Source organism: Panthera pardus, unplaced genomic scaffold (genome assembly GCF_024362965.1).
Source record: "Panthera pardus isolate Hobbes unplaced genomic scaffold, ASM2436296v1 HiC_scaffold_6, whole genome shotgun sequence".
NCBI classification, from domain to species: Eukaryota; Metazoa; Chordata; class Mammalia; order Carnivora; family Felidae; genus Panthera; species Panthera pardus.
In genome coordinates this window covers 60,281,177-60,300,128 of record NW_026526991.1, presented here as the reverse complement: position 1 = coordinate 60,300,128, position 18,952 = coordinate 60,281,177, and the positions used below count along the sequence as shown (strand labels likewise).

Below are 18,952 nucleotides of genomic sequence, written 5' to 3'. Positions count from 1 at the left end.
ACAGAGGCATGGACTAATAGGGAGTATGATAATCTCTTAGAGGTAATGGAAATTTTCTGTATCTTATTGTGGTGATGGTTTTGTTGATGTATAAAACTGTTAAAATTCACAGAATTGTACATTCTGAACAAACATAGTTCATTTCACACAATTATTCTTCAGTAAAATATTTGAGAAAAAAAATCAGCAGAGCTTTTTTTTTTTAGATCCACAGACTTCATTTTAGAACAATGACTCAGATCTTTTTTTGCACTGAAAAACAGGCATCTACTCAAGGCACGAGAAGATATTTATTGTAATAAAAAAATCAATGCAGAAAGTAGGATAAAACCTATTAAAAATATAATTACTATTAGTGTAGCAGCAGTGGAGGGAGGATTCACCACCATTAACACTATCATTTAAATTAAGAAAACTTTACCAGTTATTGATGCTACAGTCAGCTATAATTATATATTTAATGGAAAGTCAGTAGATGCGTTGGAAGAAATTTCTTATGTGCATTATATTTTAGGTAAGGGTATTATTTAGGTACCAATAATGATGTTTTTAAAAAACCCAGTAATTCCTAAATCAAAATATTAGCTATATAGTATTAAAATGGCTTTTTACATGACTTGCACTACAACTTTGATTATTTGATGACCAGCCTTATAATGTATATATCATATTTAGATAATTACATATGTGTAAATTTATGTGTATGTATGCATTGATGCATATATTTTTATTAATTTATATTAACATGCTAGTTAAAGCTATTATTATTTTTGCTGCTTATCCCTGCTTTCAGAAATACTCTATACAGCATGTGCATCTTCTTGGAATCTAAAAGTAAAATGAGAAGAGCAAATTCCAAACAAGAATGAGCACAGAATATACCTGAATATAATTCCTGTAGCAATGCCAGAAAGTACTGGACATCAGGAAAAGAAGAGAAAAAGTCAGCATTGAAAAATTAGTGCATGTGTCATCTTACGGTGAGGTCTGTTAGCTTCTCCCTCTGCCTGAGGATTCTTTTCTGAGTCATTTGGATGATGCTGAACACACTGGGGAGTGAAATAACCAGTGATCATTCTCACAAAAGTATCCTGGAGAGAGAGAGAGAGAGAGAGAGAGAGAGAGAGAGAGAGAGAGAGAGAGAGAGAAGAGAGAGAGAAAGAGACAGAGATACACAGAGAGACAGAGACAAAAAGACAGAGAGTCAGAGACCATGATTGTTAGGGCCTTTTTTCTCAGTTTGATAAAGGATTGCTAATATTCAGTGGATGAAGATTCAAAGAATGAGGAGCCTCTTTCTTTGCAGGCTCGTTCCATTATAGGACCCAGAATGTTGGCAAAATGATTCTGCATTTTACTCGTAGGGGAGGGTTAGTAAAATGTGCCTCTCTCATCCTAAACATCTTTCTGCTTCCTGTCAGGAAAAAGGCAAGACGCCATCTTAAATCTTCATCCAGTTTTTCTACCTAGTGAGTCCCCTATTTTCTTCAGTAACCTGTATTAAAAAAAAAATGTGGGTGGAAGAGGTGACATTTGTTAAAGTATAAGGAAAGATGCTTAGAGAAAGGCATGGGTAGAGACACGAACAGATATAGCATATGATGATAAGATACTATTTTGCATTTAGTTGAGACTCTTGTTATTTTGGTTTGTTTTTAATCTTTTCTATTAGTTCTCAGCAAAAAGAAAAATAAAGACTGAAATAGCAAAGTTGGGTAATGCAAGCTCTGTCTATGGAAATGAAAACACAGGTACTCTTGCAGACATGGGATGCTTCTCCGCAGAGAGTGAAGTTACTGAGGGACAGAGAATGTTACTCTTTCTTCCTCTCTCAGACTTAACATAAATAATAGTAAAGGCATAAAGAAAGAACAAATCTGGTAGCCAATAAATATACAGATTTAACAAATAAGTATGAAATTTATGTCATGTAATCATTCAAGTAACTCTGAGATGTAGATATGTACCCCATTTTACAGGAGGAAATTACAAAGCAGAGATACTATGTATCTCTGTCTCAAAGTTATACTATGTATAACTTTCTCTAAGCTACATTGGCAAAAACAGAATTTGAAAACTAAGTTTGACACCTGAGCTTATTTTTTAACTCTTAGGTTCATGATGAACTATATTACCCTTATATTTCCTTCCTCATTTAATGAGGTAGCATTTCTCCAGCAGAGATGCTCAAACATTAGAAATCATTGTTCAGTTCTACATCATTCTCATGTTATCAACCAGCAATCAATATTCAGCTTACTTTAGCTGCCATTCTAAAGGTCATCTCTTTCTTCACAGTCCCTAATAAGACTGCTTTTTGTAAAGCCATTGCAACCTCTTACATGGATGACCGCACAGTTTCTATGACTATTGTCTTCTCCTCCTGAATATTTATTTTCCATAAAGCTACCAGTATGGTTTTTGTGAAATGCCAAGTTGAATACAATACTGTCTTTTTGAAAAATCCCCAGAGCTTACCCCTTGTCTACAGAATAAAGGCTGTCTTCCTAGGCTCGACATATAGGTCTGCATGATTGCCATGAATTTCCTTTTAAGTCTCATCCCTCACTCTTTGTCTTGTGCGTTAAAATGACTTATTAAACTTCATGGAGTTCACCATATAGTTATTTATTTCTCTTTGCACAGAAACCTGCTCAATTCTACTTATTTATTTTGCAAAGCACTTAAGATTTCTCTCACCATCAAGAACATTCACCTCTAAAGGCTGCATTTTTTTTTTTTTGTATATTCTATAAATGTGTTTTTCACTGAGTTTCTGTGTGGCGGTTTAATTATCTGTTCAGCTCTTTTCTCCTCATCTGATTGTGAGCTTAAGTACAGATTATTTACACTTACGGATTTTCATATGGCAAAATGCACATCAAAATTCAATAAATATCATTTGATGAATTTTTTCTAAGGCATATACAACAAAAAATGAATTATCTTTGTTTTTGTTTCATTTTCTTTATGGTTTTCTTGTCAAGGGAGGATTTTCAAGAATAATTTAAGCCACAGAAAACTGTGAAATATGTGTGTCACTCATTGACCTTCTGGACAATTAAGAATGACTCATATGTCACCTTTAGGACTGTGTGCACTGCAGAGTAACTGTTTCTCTCATGCAGCATTCAAAAAGATTTCTGCAATAAATCAGATATTTTGTTCTGTCTTCTTACCATATCAGATTTTGTTACCCTACCAGTTACATACATATTACATAACACTAGTTCCTAAGTCAAAATAAACAATACACCCCAAACATCATCCTTAGAGTGCCAGCAGCAAACTTGGGATATATTTTCTTAAAATCAAAATATATGGGAATCATTATCTTTACCCATATGAAGATGAAGTATGGCGAAAGCCATTCCACCCCAAAATCAACAGCCAGGCAAAATGTAGTCCTAATGTATCCTTCAGCTGTAAGTACGTGGGTTTCAAATACGCAAAATTTCCAAAATTAAATATTTCTAATATCAATGGGCAAATTCTATGTGTCAATGCCTCCCCAGATTGTCATAATGCCTCTGCCTTTCAGTTATGTCACTGTTAAGATAGAATTAAATAAAAGTATTTTTTTCCCCAGAATCTTTCTCAAAGCTTCTTTGACATCTTTGTTTCTCAGGGAGTAAATCAAAGGATTCAGCATGGGAGTGACTAGGGTGTAACATAACGAGGCCACTTTACTCAGCTCAGGAAATCTATCAGGGATGAAATACATAAAAATCACGGCACCGTACAACACACTCACGACTCCCAGGTGAGAGCTGCAAGTGGAGAATGCTTTCTTACGTCCCTCAGTGGATCTTATCTTTAGAACCGTGGACACAATATACATATAGGACACAATAATGACAATTATGGTAGGCAAAATAATAATGCTGCATAAGAAAAACGTAACCATGTTATGAAAGTAGAGGTCAGAACAAGATAGTCTCTGAAGTGGACGGTCATCACAGTAAAAGTGGTCAATGGCTCGGGAAGCACAAAAGGACAAAGTAAATGTTATGCTTGTCTGAAGAACTGAGCTGATGCAGCCGCATAAATAGGAACCAGCCACCAACTGAGTGCAGAGACGTGCTGACATCTGGACAGAGTAGAGGAGTGGGTTGCAGATGGCAATGAAGCGGTCATAGGCCATGGCTGCCAGGAGAAATCCCTCCGCCACGATGAAGAGGGCAAAGAGAAAGAGCTGGGTCACACAACCTGCAAAGGAGATTGACTTGCTCTCAGACCAGAAGTTGATCATGGCTTTGGGTGCAATAACAGATGAATAGAAGAGATCAATGAAGGACAGGTTGCCTAGGAAGAAATACATGGGTGTGTTCAGCCGGGGATCAGTCATAATAATGGTCATCATCCCAACATTCCCTAGGAGGATCATGGCATACACAAGCAGAAAGATCAGGAAGAGGAGAATGTGGAGCTCGGAGCGGACCCTGAAGCCTACAAGGATGAAGTCAGTTACTTCCGAGTGATTGTCTGTTCCTCTGTCACTCATGGCAGAAACCTGCTGATAGGCACAAGGCAAAATAAACAAATGAAATCTAGGCTTTGTTTCTAGTGGCATAAATAATTTCTTAAATGTAGAATAAATTATTTACATCTTAATTAACTATTGCACATAAAACAATTTTAATGTCATGAAGAATCAAGAATTTGCATTACATAATACTAGGCTTATGAGACTAATTAAGCAGTGAAAAAATTTTCTGGGTCACTGTACTTAAATCATAAATTTGCTGTGAGTTCAGCCAATAAGTAGCATACAATATTGTCTAATTTCAATCAAATTTGAAATTTCTATTCTTAACATTTTTATAGTAAAATAATTTTCACAATCTAAAATAAGAGTGTTACTAGGATCTAAAATAGAGATATTACATGTAATCGCTGTGACAATGTTTATAGCCTGTGATAGCTAAGTCAGTGTTTGAATCATTACATGACAGTAATAAATATATTTTAAAATATTGTTACCTTATTTACCTCAATGTCTTTCCTTTTCATTATTACTGTATCCATCTTTGAAAATAGAATAAAAATAGATAAGTCTTTTGTGTGTTAAAATTAATAAAATTTAAAAACCACTAATCCTAGATCAAATAAAATGCTCTAAAGATCATTCTAAATAAATGGGCATTTCCTCAGATCAAGTCCATTCCCCCAAATAAAGGAATTTTTATTGCTTCGTTATAAATATTTTACTTCCACTAATAGTTGTTTAATTAAAATATGCCATAATCAGCTCCTTTTCTGAAGTGGGGAAAAGTTAATGAACATTCTAATACTTACAACACAATGATGCCTTTCAACCACAACTTCATCAATTCATGGGATCTGGCTCTTTGGGCAGGGCAAGTATATTTAAGGAATATATATAATGGAGAGTTCCTTTCTTAAATCCTAGTAGGCTTTATACATCTTAAAATAAGATGAATATTAAAAGACCATAGCAATTTTGTGTCATCTATAGTCCATCACCATTTGCTCCAGTATCAACAGTAGTTGTTTATGATGGTCTTACTTATTTTAGTCCTATGCAATCTTTCCTCAGGATATTTCAACATTAAGGTTTTGCTCATCCTCTGTGATGGATTCCATTGGGAGAGGAGTAATCATAAAGTCAATTACAGAGACATAAGTACAGGCTCCAGGGCTGTTGTCCATTAGGACTGCAGTAACCTCAGACACAAACAAATAATGTAATAATAGTCCAAATACAAGGAACTTTTCCTTTTGGTTGTATGTATGCTTTGGGAAATTTCTTTGGACTTAGTTTTCTTCATTGACAAAGAAACACTTTCTGGTAATTATCATAGCATACATATTGGTATGTACAGAGAAACAGATTTAAAAGGTAGTATTATACGAGAAAAGTGTTAGATAAGTGAATATTTTTAATTATGTAGTAAATTACATTCACTATGCTTTAAAAAAAGATAAAAATTCACTCCAAGATATGGTTTGTCTATATTTCTTGATGTAGACATATTTCTTTTCTTTTTTTAAAATATGAAATTTATTGTCAACTTGGTTTCCATACAACACCCAGTGCTCATCCCAACAGGTGCCCTCCTCAATGCCCATCACCCACTTTCCCCACCCTCCCACCCCCCATCAACCCTCAGTTTATTCTCAGTTTTTAAGAGTCTCTTATGGTTTGTCTCCTTCGCTCTCTGTAACTTTTTTTTCCCCCTTCCCCATGGTCTGATGTAGACATATTTCATGATATGACAAATACCCTGTAAATCACAAACTCAGAGTCAGATAATATTTTTCTAATGCTATGCTTTCTTATATTCAAATACTAAACAATTAGAGAAGAAATAACAGCACTCAATAAAATGATTTTACATTTCCCTAGTAAAAGATTTTAAAATATCTTAACTATTTTATGACTAAAGGACTGCATTAAAACCATAGACATAGGGGCGCCTGGGTGGCTCAGTTGGTTAAGCATCCGACTTTGGCTCAGGTCATAATCTCGCGGCTTGTGGGTTTGAGCCCCGTGTCGGGCTCTGTGCTGATAGCTCAGAGCCTGGAGCCTGCTTCAGATTCTATATCTCCCTCTCTCTCTGCCCCTTTCTTGCTTGCACTTCTGTCTTTCTCTCTCTCAAAAAAAAAAAAATAAACATAAAAAAATTAAAAAAACAATAACCATAGGCATAATACTCTATTTAATGAGCTTAGTATTTTGAGCTTTATATATTTTCATCCTAAATATTTCCACAAATTAATTGTAATACTACTTTTTAAATCTCCTTTTAATTAAAAATTATTTCTAGAATTTATTTAGAATTTTCCTCTGTATGGAATACAAAATGATATAGGGTAAGAGTTTCTCATTATAATACAGTATTAGTAAAAGTTTGGTCAGTGTAGGAAGAAAAAGCAGATTAGGTATTTCATGTTTTTATTTTTTTAATATGTATTTGTTATAAGAGAAGGAGAGAGAAAGTGGCAAGCAAAGGAGGGGCAGAGAGAGAGGGAGAAAGAGAAAATCCCAACCAGGCTCCACATTGTCGGCAGTATCTGATGTGGGGCTCAATCTCATGAACCATGACATCATTACCTGAGCTGATACCAAGAATCAGATTCTTAATAGACGGAGCCACCTAAGTGCCCCAGAAGAACATTACGTACGTTAAACAGGAAAATATTAATTAAGGTGAATTGAGGCCTATCAAATTTGGAAAGCCTGGAAGAATTTCTGGATGACACTCTTATAATGATCCTGAGAGAAATTTAGGATAAACTCACAGAGAGATACTACTATTGGGGATACAATTCAAAAGAACAGCACCTGACCTATGGTCCAAGGGATCAGATACACAGAAGCAAAAAAATGTCACTACTTCCTCATCCGTCAAAATCACTTTTCTAGGAAGTTGAGGATTCAATAGCACTGCAGAAATAAGCCCACATGTTTCTACAACTTCTTTTTTCTACTGGTAGAAAGAATGGACAGAAAGTTGATCCCCAAGTCATTGTGCCCTTCTAAATTCTGAGCTTGTATAGATCTAATTGGTAGAGCAAAATCTGTGTCAAGAACCTGTGTGGCAGGAGACATTTGAACTTTCCAACATCTCTATCTAGCAGGCACATGAGATAGAGTTTGAATATCTAACCTGTAAAATGTACCATAATCTAATATACTTTTTATTTTTTTTTTTAATTTTTTTAATGTTTATTTATTTTTGGGACAGAGAGAGACAGAGCATGAACAGGGGAGGGGCAGAGAGAGAGGGAGACACAGAATCGGAAGCAAGCTCCAGGCTCTGAGCCATCAGCCCAGAGCCCGATGCGGGGCTCGAACACACAAACCGCCAGATCGTGACCTGAGCTGAAGTCGGACGCTTAACCGACTGAGCCACCCCGGTGCCCCTCTAATATACTTTTTAATCCTTAAACTTTCCACAATAGCATTAACGGTAACAACATGCTATTTCTGACAAATACGTAGAGGGCCACTAACTGTCACAGTAGTTGAGACATCAATAAACCCTTAACAAATTCATTGATTAAAATCATTCAATATATGTTCTTGATCATATTCAACTTAATATAGAAATCAAATAGATTTTTAGGAAGTGTTTATTTTTAGTGTTCATGCCCATAGAATTTTCTGGTTATCTATCATTATTGATTTCATAAGTGATAGATAACTAGAAATCTTTATGGGCATGGACATTAGAAATAAACACTTCCTAAAAACATACTGATAAAAAAGAAATCAAATAAAATTTTGATTTCAATTGAACTAAATTATAATGAATCATGATATATTTAAGCTTGGTAAGAAAAAGTAGTACTTAGAGGGATATACAAAACCTTACAGATAAATATGAAGAAGATAGGCAGGAACATTTAGATTTTAATAATAACAATCTTCTTAATAATGTGAAATAGAAAACAGCAAGTCAAAACAAAATATGAGGCACCTGAGTGCTCAGGGGGCACCTGCATGGCTCAATCGGTTAAGCATCCGATTTCGGCTCAGGTCATGATCTCGTGGTTCATGAGTTTGAACCCCAGGTCTGGCTCTGTGCTAACAGCTCAGAGCCTGGAGCCTGCTTCAGATTCTGTGTCTTCCTCTATCTCTGCCCCTCCCTGACTTACACTCTTTTTCTCTATCTCAAAGATAAATAAACAGTAAAAAAAAAAAAAGCACAAAACAACAAAAACAGAAAAGAAATAATGTAGATAAAAATTACTTAATTAGAAAAAAATATGTATAATACAGGATAGCCACATAGTCTGACATTGATTCTTTGAAAAATTAGTAATGTGTATAAAATCCTAGCCAATTTAATGAAGGAAAAACAGCAACATTAAATCACAAGAATCAGGAATTAAAAGGTGATGGCACTACAGATTCTGCTGATATTGATAAAAAAATATTTTTACCAAAAATTGATGATTTTTTAAATAAAAATATTTTAAGTAGGACAAAATTATGTGTAAAAGACAAGTATGAATTTTTAATTATATTTTCTAAAGAAATTGAATTTCATTAATGATATTTCCATGAAGAATAGTTCTTGCCTAAATGACTTCACCAGTGTTTACTTCTGAACATTTGAGAAAGAAATAAGATCATTTGTACATAAACTCTGTCAGGAATAGTCATAAAGGAAATACTCTCTAACTATAGTTTTGAGTCTCTCATAAGTGTCATAAGGACATTAAACTTTATAGGTAAATCTTACTCATAAACTTAATGTCAAAAGTCTAAACAGACAATAAATAAAATACTTCAGTAAAAAAAAGAATAATGCAATCTCACTGAAGTGTATGTACTAGAAATGTTAAAGTCATTCAATATTTTTAAAAAATAGATTTAAGATTTTCCACATCTAGTTATTGATGCATAGCTTTTATAGATTTGCTTTCCATCACAAAAAAATTAAACTCTGGAGAAAATATATGAACCAAATATTTTTAGAGATTGCATAATAAGTGGTAAATGACTAATTACTGAGAAAAAGGAAACATACCAGGAGAAAAAGATTTTAAACTTGAATACACAGCAATAGAAACAAACCAAACCTAAGACTGAGTTAAAAAGGAAAAAATAGAAAAGAACAGATGTTCAATGACAACTGAAAAAATATTACCCATGTAATTTTGGAAAAAGAGAGGCCAGAAAAATAACAGAAACTATGGTGGGCAAAAATTTTCTCTAAGTTGATGACAAATCTAAACACACAGATGCAAGGAAATGGGCAAAATCCCAAGCAGGATGAACAGAGAGAAAACCAAATAAAACACATCAGAATAAAAATCTGAAGGTGAGTGAAAAAGAGACACTGTCAAGAGGGGAAAAGAGAGACATTACACACAAGCAAATGAAAGTTAAATCATACACCTTGGTCAGAAACAATTCGAACCAGAGACAATGGAACAACATCTTTAAAGCACTTAAAGATAGGAGGAGGGGAGACCAAACCAACAAGCATGTGCAGGACAAATGGGCTTCAGAACTGAAGGCAAAAAAAGGAACTTTCTGACTAAAGGAAAACTAAGAGCATGTGTCATGCCAAATTTGCGCCACAAGAAATACCAAAGAAAGTTGTCCTCACTAAAGGAAACATTGTCAGGATAAAGTGGGAAGGATCTCTAGGATCCTGAAGACGCTGCTTTCACACTGACAGCAGAACTAAGGATGTGTGAGGAGGGGGAGTTTCCTTCTCTTTCAGTGTGCTCCTTAGGTTTTTTGCTTGTTGGTTCTGGCACAGGTGGGCACACCCCACCCTGGTGCTCACTCTTGAAGCAATTCCAGGCTTCTGGGATCTTTTAAGCCACCTCTTCTGTTGTCTTGAAATCATAGATGGAGGTATGACTGCCTCCTCTTGCCCATCTCTGTGTTACTACTTCTAAATACGCACCCCCGCGTTTCCCCAAACTCTTTAACTGACTGTTTAGATTATTCTCCGCATAAAATTTTCTTCTAATACCAGCATGCTGTATTAACAGTAGAGTTAAGAAATGAGTTTCTAAAAGTAAGGGTTGTTTATCTACTCAAATGAAAACTAGTGAATATCCTTCTATATATCATGAAATTTAAAAAAGGAATCAGGGGGGCCTGGGTGACTCAGTCCATTAAGATTGTACTTCCATTCAGGACATGATCTCATGGCTCTGTGCCGACAGCTGGGAGCCTGGAGCCTGCTTCAGGTTCTGTCTCCCTCTCTCTGCCCCTCCCCAACTTGTGCTCTGTTTCTTTCTCTCTCTCTCTCAAACATAAATAAACATTAAAAAATTTTTTTAAGAAAAAAGAATCAAGTACTTCTCATCCAAATGTGTTTGTTATTATTGTTATTGTTTTTATTAATTTTGTTCAGTAAGTAGAAGGTACTTCTCATCTCAAGAGAGCCCTTCTAACTTTCCAAAGTTCTGTTGAGTTTAATAATTTCTTTCCTCATTTTTCTTTTGCATTCTGATACAAAATACATTACTGGTGAGAGAGAGACTGTTGTCCCTGGTTAATATCTTGCAGAGGGAATGTTCACCACTTTGGTTTCCATCCTCATGAGAGAACTTCTCTTAGGAGCCACCCCAGGTCTGGTTGATTTAATCAATGAAAAAGCACATTAAAAAAAAAAGAGAGAGAGAGAGAGAGAGAGAGAGAGAGAGAGACAAATTACAATTGTTGCTGGTACTTGTTCATCTTAGTGATTGGACTCTGATCTGAACAGTGAGGAAATACAATCCATTTTGCAGGAAGACTTCCTGTTAAACTAAAGTGTGCCTCTTTTCATGCTTTTGTTTCTTCATGATTTCACATGTAGTAGGTTTACAAGGTAAGAAATGTGTTCATTCTTAAGAATATCGTTTATATTTAATTTGTTTATTCTCAACACTTCCTTTTTAGATAATTTTAGTTATATCTTTCTTTTTTTCCCAATTTTTCTGTTAATTCAGAAACTTCTTTATGTAAAACATGAATTTAAGGAAACCATGCATTTTTCTAGTTGATAGGCCCTACCAGAGTATATTTTGGTGATTCTCCTGCCTGCTAAAATCAATCAGTCAATATTTCTGTTAACCTTTAATTTTTTTAAGAAAGTAAGTTTCATACATACTGAACCAAATTGACTCTAATATACTTCCATAGTCCCAACTGTCTTAAAAGAATGTCAAAATTAGTGAAACCATACCAGTGACAATAAAAATTACAAAAGACATTATAAGGCATTTTATAATTTATATAACATATAATTTTATTTATGTATTATAATTCTATAATTTACATAATGATTTATGTAAATACACAGAATTATACTTTTTATACTTATAAAATTATAAAAGACATTTTCATAGTATGTGAATCTTTGAATTTCTTGTTTGCCAGTTTTCTTTTACATGTTTTGATTATTGAATAGTAAACCCCTTTGCTGCTCAATCTCATGACTCTAAAGAAGCCTTTTAAATGTGTTTTTGTCTTAATTTCCCCATACATAAAATAAAATAAAAATTACTTCCTCCCTCTACCACAATATTTTAAGAATGCTTTATAGCCATAATAGTATATGCTGAAATCAATATAATGTAAGCTTGTTTAAATACATATTTCTTCGTTTTTTTCCATTTATACCTATCTTTAAATTGTCCTGTGTGTGTTCTATCCTCCCCATTCACAGATCTTTGTATTTTTTGTTAGATTTGTCTGTTTCTGAGAGGATAGAAAAATCACTACCCAAGATCTTAGAATTCCTCACTTGCATTCCACTTGGTGAATTCCAAAGGGAATCAGAAAGGGAAAGAAGGAAGGAAAGAAGAAGAGAAAAAAATAAAAATCTGATTACATTGTGTTCAGAAAATATATGCAAGAATCACTTCTGTTTTTAACAGATGAACTGTGCATTAAAGTGCATGTCACTATAGGGACAAAAATAATGGAAGAAATAAGAAGATGAAGTTAATGGGTAAAAGGATGATGCCTTGGTCGGAATTTGAAGGTTTTCTCTCCATATAAGAAAGATGGATACAGTATTAGTATATCATTTTTCTATAATAGATAAGGAAACTAAATTATTTCTTTAAGGTAAAATGAGACCATCAATTGAATGGATTTGCATTACAAATGAAAATTTAAGTGCATTGTAATGTCTGTGAGAAATATTGTCCACTAGAAGAGCCAACTTTCAATGGCAGTAACTGATAATAAATCAAGAAGGGAAAACAAAGAGGAAGCTCTTGTTTCCAGACAGTTTCCTGGAATCTCCATTTCCCCAAAGTACACCTTGAGGGCACATCCTCATTATTTGCAAAATAAGTATATCTAAAGAGGTTGACCAATGAGATTGGATTCTTCATTAGGAAGACTTTTTAAAAACAGTAATCTGTCCTTTATTGGTGTTGTGTGATTTATTGGAAACAATATGATGAAAATTTTCCATGCTGGGTTTTAGTTATTTTTCCTAAAACAAGTATTCTGATGACTCATTTCTTTCATTTTTACCACCTCTCCAATTCCACCTACATCTCAGCCATGAAGAGCGAGCCTAACAGGAATTACTCAGAAGTGACTGAGTTTGTTCTACTAGGATTCATAACCCCTCCAAAAGTACAGATCCTCTTATTCCTAGTGTTCTTGCTGATCTACATGGTCACTGTGGTGGGAAATATTAGCATGATAATTGTCATTAAGGTGGACTCCAGACTTCATATGCCTATGTATTTCTTCCTTAGAAACTTGTCCTATTTAGATCTCTGCTACTCCACAGTCATTGCTCCCAAAACTTTAGCCAACTTCCTATCTAAGGGAAAGAAGATTTCTTACAATGGCTGCGCAGCCCAATTTTTCTTCTTTGCCCTGTTTGTCACAACTGAAGGCTTTCTTCTGGCTGTCATGGCATTTGATCGATTCTCGGCCATTTGTTCCCCTCTCCTTTACCCCGTGCACATGTCCCAGAAAGTCTGTGCTCAGTTGGTGACTGGATCCTACATCTGTGGAGGCATCAACTCCATGGTTCAAACAGGTTTCACCTTCAGTTTGCGTTTCTGTGGAGAAAACAGACTAGACCACTTTTTCTGTGACGTCCCAGCCCTGATCAAGATCTCCTGTGCGGACACATCTGTGAACGAGATTGTGTTGTTCATTCTCTCGGCCGTCATTATCATCACCACCACAACCGTCATTGTGGTTTCCTATGCTTACATCCTGTCCACCGTCCTGAAGATCCCCTCGACCCATGGCAGGGGTAAGACCTTCTCCACCTGTGGCTCCCATATAGCAGTGGTGAGTTTATTCTATGGGGCTGTATTCTTCATGTATGCCCAGCCTGGGGCTATCTCCTCTCCAGAGTCAAACAAGATTGTAGCTGTGCTGTACACACTGGTAATACCGATGCTAAACCCTCTAATATACAGTCTGAGAAACAGAGATGTGAAAGAGGCTATGAAAAGAATACTACTACACAGGAAATGATTCCTCCCCTGATAATCGTAAAACCATCATTCAGTGGACACATTTTGTTTCCTAAGGGTCTCAGTTATCCTTGTTCTTGTAAAATTAGTATTATCAAAGATATTTTTATATACAGCAACAAATGTTTTTCTAAGTGTTACAAAATGGTATTTCTATGCTTAGAATATATGAAAGACTTATCTGTTTTCAATTTCTGATGTGATAATATTTTCATTTCAATTTTGCTTTAAGAAGTAAATGGTAAGAGTTGCTAGTATATAATGATTAAAATATTACATCTGTGTGAATGATTCTTTAACTTTTCTGTTTTCCAAAACAAGTAAACTGATATTTTTTTTAAAGCATTTTATTTTGAGAGAGAGAGAAAGAGAGAGAGTGCGTGCGCATGAGCGGGGGAGGGGCGGAGAAAGGGGGAGAGAGCGAATTCCAGGCAGGCTCCACCCTGTCAGTGCAGAGCCCCACGTGGGACTTGAACTCACCACCTGTGAAGTGATAACCTGAGCTGAAATCAAGAGTTGGATGTTTAACTGACTGAGCCACCCAGGCGACCCCTGGTATTTGTTTGGAAAAGAGAACAGCCACACTGTATAGGTGGCAAAACAGAACAGATATGGTTACATAGGACACTTTTAAGTAAAGGCCCCCTTTTTCCCAGAGATCCAGGTTTATATTCTGAAAAGTACCATCCTTAACATTACTACTGCTATAAAAACAGGACCCACAATATCTTATTTGATTTGAGAAGCAATTATTCACATGGAAATATGTGTCAATAATGCTCTATTTTTTATTTCTTCATTTTCTTCTTAATATAAAATGATATGTTTTATAATAAAAGCTGAAGCATAAAAAGCAAATACCGTTTTTATCAACATTTTCAAATGAGGAAATTGAGGCAGTTGGGAACTAAGGAGCTTGGTGTAGCCAAAATGCAACACTAATATGGCACCAGGATTTTTATTATTCTAATGTATGCTGTAAAGCATGTGGAATATTCTGAAAATATAATCTCACAATCTAGAAACAACCATTTTTGAAGGACATATAGTTATGTGGCCAGTCTTTAAACTGTAACAGATCTGATGCATTATCCTGTCATTAATTGTGCAAATGTAATTCTGTATTTATTTTCTTATGAAATTTTAATCAATTTTGCATGTAAAGCAGTATGACATTTGCATACCATTTTATTTATCGGTCTTTTTACTTTTAATTTATTGCCTATACTTACCCATTCAAAATCAGATAAATATTTTCGAATATTAACGTTTTTCTATAAGATTATTTGGCTTTTAGTTATTATAAAAGTGATTTTTCTATTTGGTGTGGACTGAGGTACTTGCTCAATTTTTTTTTTTTCTATCAGCCAGAAATACTTAAAAAAATTGTTTTTAATGTTTGTTTATTTTTGAGAGAGAGAAAGTCACAGTGTGAGTGGGGAAGGGGCAGAGACAGAGGGAGACACAGAATCCAAAGCAGGCTTCAGGCTCTGAGCTGTCCAGCACAGAGCCCGACACAGGGCTCGAACTCACAAACCGTGAGATCATGACCTCAGCCAAAGTCAGACACTTAACTGAGTGAGCCACCCAGGCCCCCCTCCATTGACTAGGAATATTTTTAATACCTAAAAAAATGTGGAGAGGAAATAAAAGTTTTGCCCTGGTTTGTCATGATGTACAACACTTTATATACTGCTGAATATAATTTTCGAAAGCTTTACAATGCTGCGTTAACCTGATCAGAAGAGTTCCATGATATTCTTTGCTAACGTTAAGTGGCTAATTATTGTGAAGTGAATTATATGATCCAGGTATGCGTATGTAGAACCGCTCAGGACTCCCTGGAGGGTTTGGCTCCAGAAGCAAACCAAACCATGGACGCAGTTGCAGTTGCTGCCATCTGGTGGCTGTCGTCCACTCCTACTAAGTCTGAAGAGAAGAGTCTGGATACTGTGATAGAATGGAACTTCCAGAACAGTGGTTAAAAATTCAAAGTACTTCCTAAATTACTTGGCTTCCACCCCCATCATATTGTCCTGAGCAATTGGACAATCTCAATTGTCCTGAGATTGGTTGACTATAAGCAGACCTGTGGAAAGTTACCCTATTCCTCCCTGTCTCCTGAGGGATAGTTGTCTGGAGTTGCCAGCCCTACTTTCCCACCCCTCCTTTTGTGCTTTTCCTTCACCAAAAATGAATCATGTAAGATCTCGCCCTTGTTTCAGAAAAGGGATGCGTAGAAAAGGGAAAATATTTGTCAATTATATTATTTCTGAATTTGTCTTATCTTGAGATATATTTTGATGGGATTTTACTGAATGTTATTAGAATTGTATATGTTTATCACTGAGACAGAGCATTATTTGTTTTTCTCATACTAATTAGGGCACATTTTGGACTCAAGCTTGTCTGAACATCATTCAAAGATGGAGACTTTTTCCTCCTTGTTTATTCTGAAGAAGAGGTTGTGTAACAATGAAATTATTTCCTCTTTGAAAGTTTGTGAGAACTGATGGGAGATGCCATCTGGACAAGGAGTTTCTATTATGGAAAGAGTTTGACTAATGATTGACTTGATTTAGTGGTTACCAAAAGTGATGATAATAAAGACATTTAACAACTTGTTAAGTAATGTTTATATATCAATGTTTAATATATCAATCAATACAAAGTAGCCCCTTTAGTCTTCTTATTAAACTGCTTAACTAGTGGTAAAGTTTTCAACACAAATCATCCTAAAGTTTCCATGCCATTTATTTTCTTTCCTCCCTCCCTCCCTCTATTCCTCTTCCTTCCTCCCTTTCTTCCTTCCTTCCCTCTTTTTCTTCCTTCCTTCCTTCCCTCTCTCTTTATTTTTCTTTCTTTCATTCCTTTTCCAAATTGTTGGGAGAAATCTTTGGTTTGATGTGTTATTGCTAAATGAAATTTGATGCGAGGGGACTACACTAAACAAGCCATCACAATAGTTGTCCCATTAAATCAAAGTCATTAGATGATGTGGTGTTTGAAAAAGCAAAATTTCATTTCAACAAAATTGTTTATAATGCTGAATCTTCTGAGGCTTCTGCTAAACTAATACCAATTACATTTAAAATTTCCTAGCTCCTCCTCTTGCTCCTGATGTAAGAAGTCAGTCATTCTTTCATCATTATGGGGGATAATACCTATGGGTTTTGGATAGTTGCTCTTTATTAAGCTGAGGGAAATTGCTGAGTTGTATCAGATATGAATGAGTTTCTGGTTTTGTCAAATGCTTTTCCACATCTATTGAGATGATTTTAAATACACACACACACATATATACATATATATGATTATTTATATACACAGGTGATTCTTGAACAACACTTTTGAATTGTGTGGGTCTACTTATATGCACATTTTTTACAACACAGTACTGTAAATGTATTTTCTCTTCCTTATAATTTTCTTATTAACATTATCTTTTCTGTATCTTCTTTATTGCAAGAATACAGTATATAATCCATATAGCATAAAAATAGCAAAAAAATATGTGTTAATCAATGTGCTTATGTTATCAGTAAGGGTTGTGGTCAATAGTAGACTATTAGTAAGGTTTTGGGGGAATCAAATGTTATATGTGGATTTTCAACTATGTGTGTGGGTCATTCTACACCCCTGACCCCCATGTTGTCCAAGGGTCAACCACATATACACATGCACATACACAGACACACATACACACATATGCATATATGTGATATGTATTTTTATATATCACATGTTTATATATAATATATAAACTATATGTATATGAATTCATATAGCAAATATTTTCTCATATATAACACACATTTAGTTTATTAAATATAATTGAAATCTATTTTAGTTTGTTTATAGTATAGTAAATTAAATATAGTAAATTAAATTAATTTATTTTTGAATATTAAACCAGCTTTATATCCTAAGATAACCCCTACCTGGTCATGGTGTATGATAGTTTTGATCTTTTTCTAGATTGAATTTACTAAAATTTTGTTTAGAAATTTTGCATCTATGTTCACAACAGATATTGGCTAGTATTATCTTCTTCTTTTTCTATCTAGTTTACCATTAACAGTACACTAGCTTCATAGAATCGATTAAGAAGTAGTTTCTTGTTTTAAATTCTTTGGGAAAGTTCATGCAGAATTGTTACTAAGGTTTTGCTCAAATGTTTGGTAGAATTCACTAGTGAGCCAAACTGGAGTGTTTCTTTGTGGGATCCTTTTAAACTACAATTTCAATTTTTTGAAGTGTTCTCAGTGAAATAAACTGGGGTACTCATTGGGCTTACCACATTTCTTTCCCATTTTCTAGGAATCACTGTGCTTCATTGCCTACAATCCAATGTCTTCAATGTATATGTGTATATATTTGTATGTATATGTGTGTCTGTAAGTGTGTTTGTGCCATAGATAGATAATAGATGATAGATGATGATGATGATGATAGATAGGTAGATAGATAGATAGATAGATAGATAGAGGTGCTGAGAGCCAGAGTGAGAGAGAGAGAGAGAGAGAGAGAGAGAGAGAGAGAGAGATGTTCCCTTTTTGTTGATTTAGGCTCCTATGACTTCTTCTTGAACAGAATCAGAAGTCTACTCATATCTTTTCTATTTCCCAAGTGAAATTAAACTTCGTTTTCAATCTGCTTGAGTAGTAGGGAAACATTTATTTTAGTTAGATTTTGTTTTTTTAAATTATCTGTTTAACTAGGGGTTTTCATAGGTAGGGTCAATGTGCCCACTGCTTCTCATTGAACATTGAAGAGTCACTGAAGGCAATTAAGTCCGAATTTTCAGTGGATAAAACTGTTCTATTGTTGAAGTTGCCTGCACAGGCTGCCTGAGGTTCAGCGAAGAAAGTTATCTATATCTGTTCCTTTTTTTGAAGGATGGTCTCACTCTTTGAAGGCCAAATTCTTTTGGGGATGACACTTTGATTCTTAAGACCACTTCTCTTAGTTCTCAGCATTTTGTATTCCATTCCAGAGAATTACCTTCGATTCT

At 34.9% G+C, this 18,952-nt stretch overlaps 2 protein-coding genes across 2 annotated transcripts; one reads left to right on the top strand and one right to left on the bottom strand.

The window, feature by feature from the left end:
- Positions 1-3,541: 3,541 nt before the first annotated feature.
- On the bottom strand, positions 3,542-4,555 carry LOC109261083 (olfactory receptor 9K2-like). Its single transcript, XM_019439606.2, has one exon. The coding sequence runs from the start codon at positions 4,502-4,504 to the stop codon at positions 3,542-3,544; it is 963 nt and encodes a 320-aa protein (XP_019295151.1). The 5' UTR covers positions 4,505-4,555.
- An 8,445-nt stretch (positions 4,556-13,000) lies between these two features.
- LOC109261082 (olfactory receptor 12-like) lies at positions 13,001-13,939 on the top strand. Its single transcript, XM_019439605.2, has one exon. It carries the CDS (start codon positions 13,001-13,003, stop codon positions 13,937-13,939), a length of 939 nt encoding a protein of 312 aa, XP_019295150.2.
- Positions 13,940-18,952: the final 5,013 nt, after the last annotated feature.

Coding starts and splice junctions, on each gene's coding strand:
- LOC109261083 (XM_019439606.2), bottom strand. CDS start 4,504: ATGAGTGACAGAGGAACAGACAATCACTCGGAAGTAACTGACTTCATC.
- LOC109261082 (XM_019439605.2), top strand. CDS start 13,001: ATGAAGAGCGAGCCTAACAGGAATTACTCAGAAGTGACTGAGTTTGTT.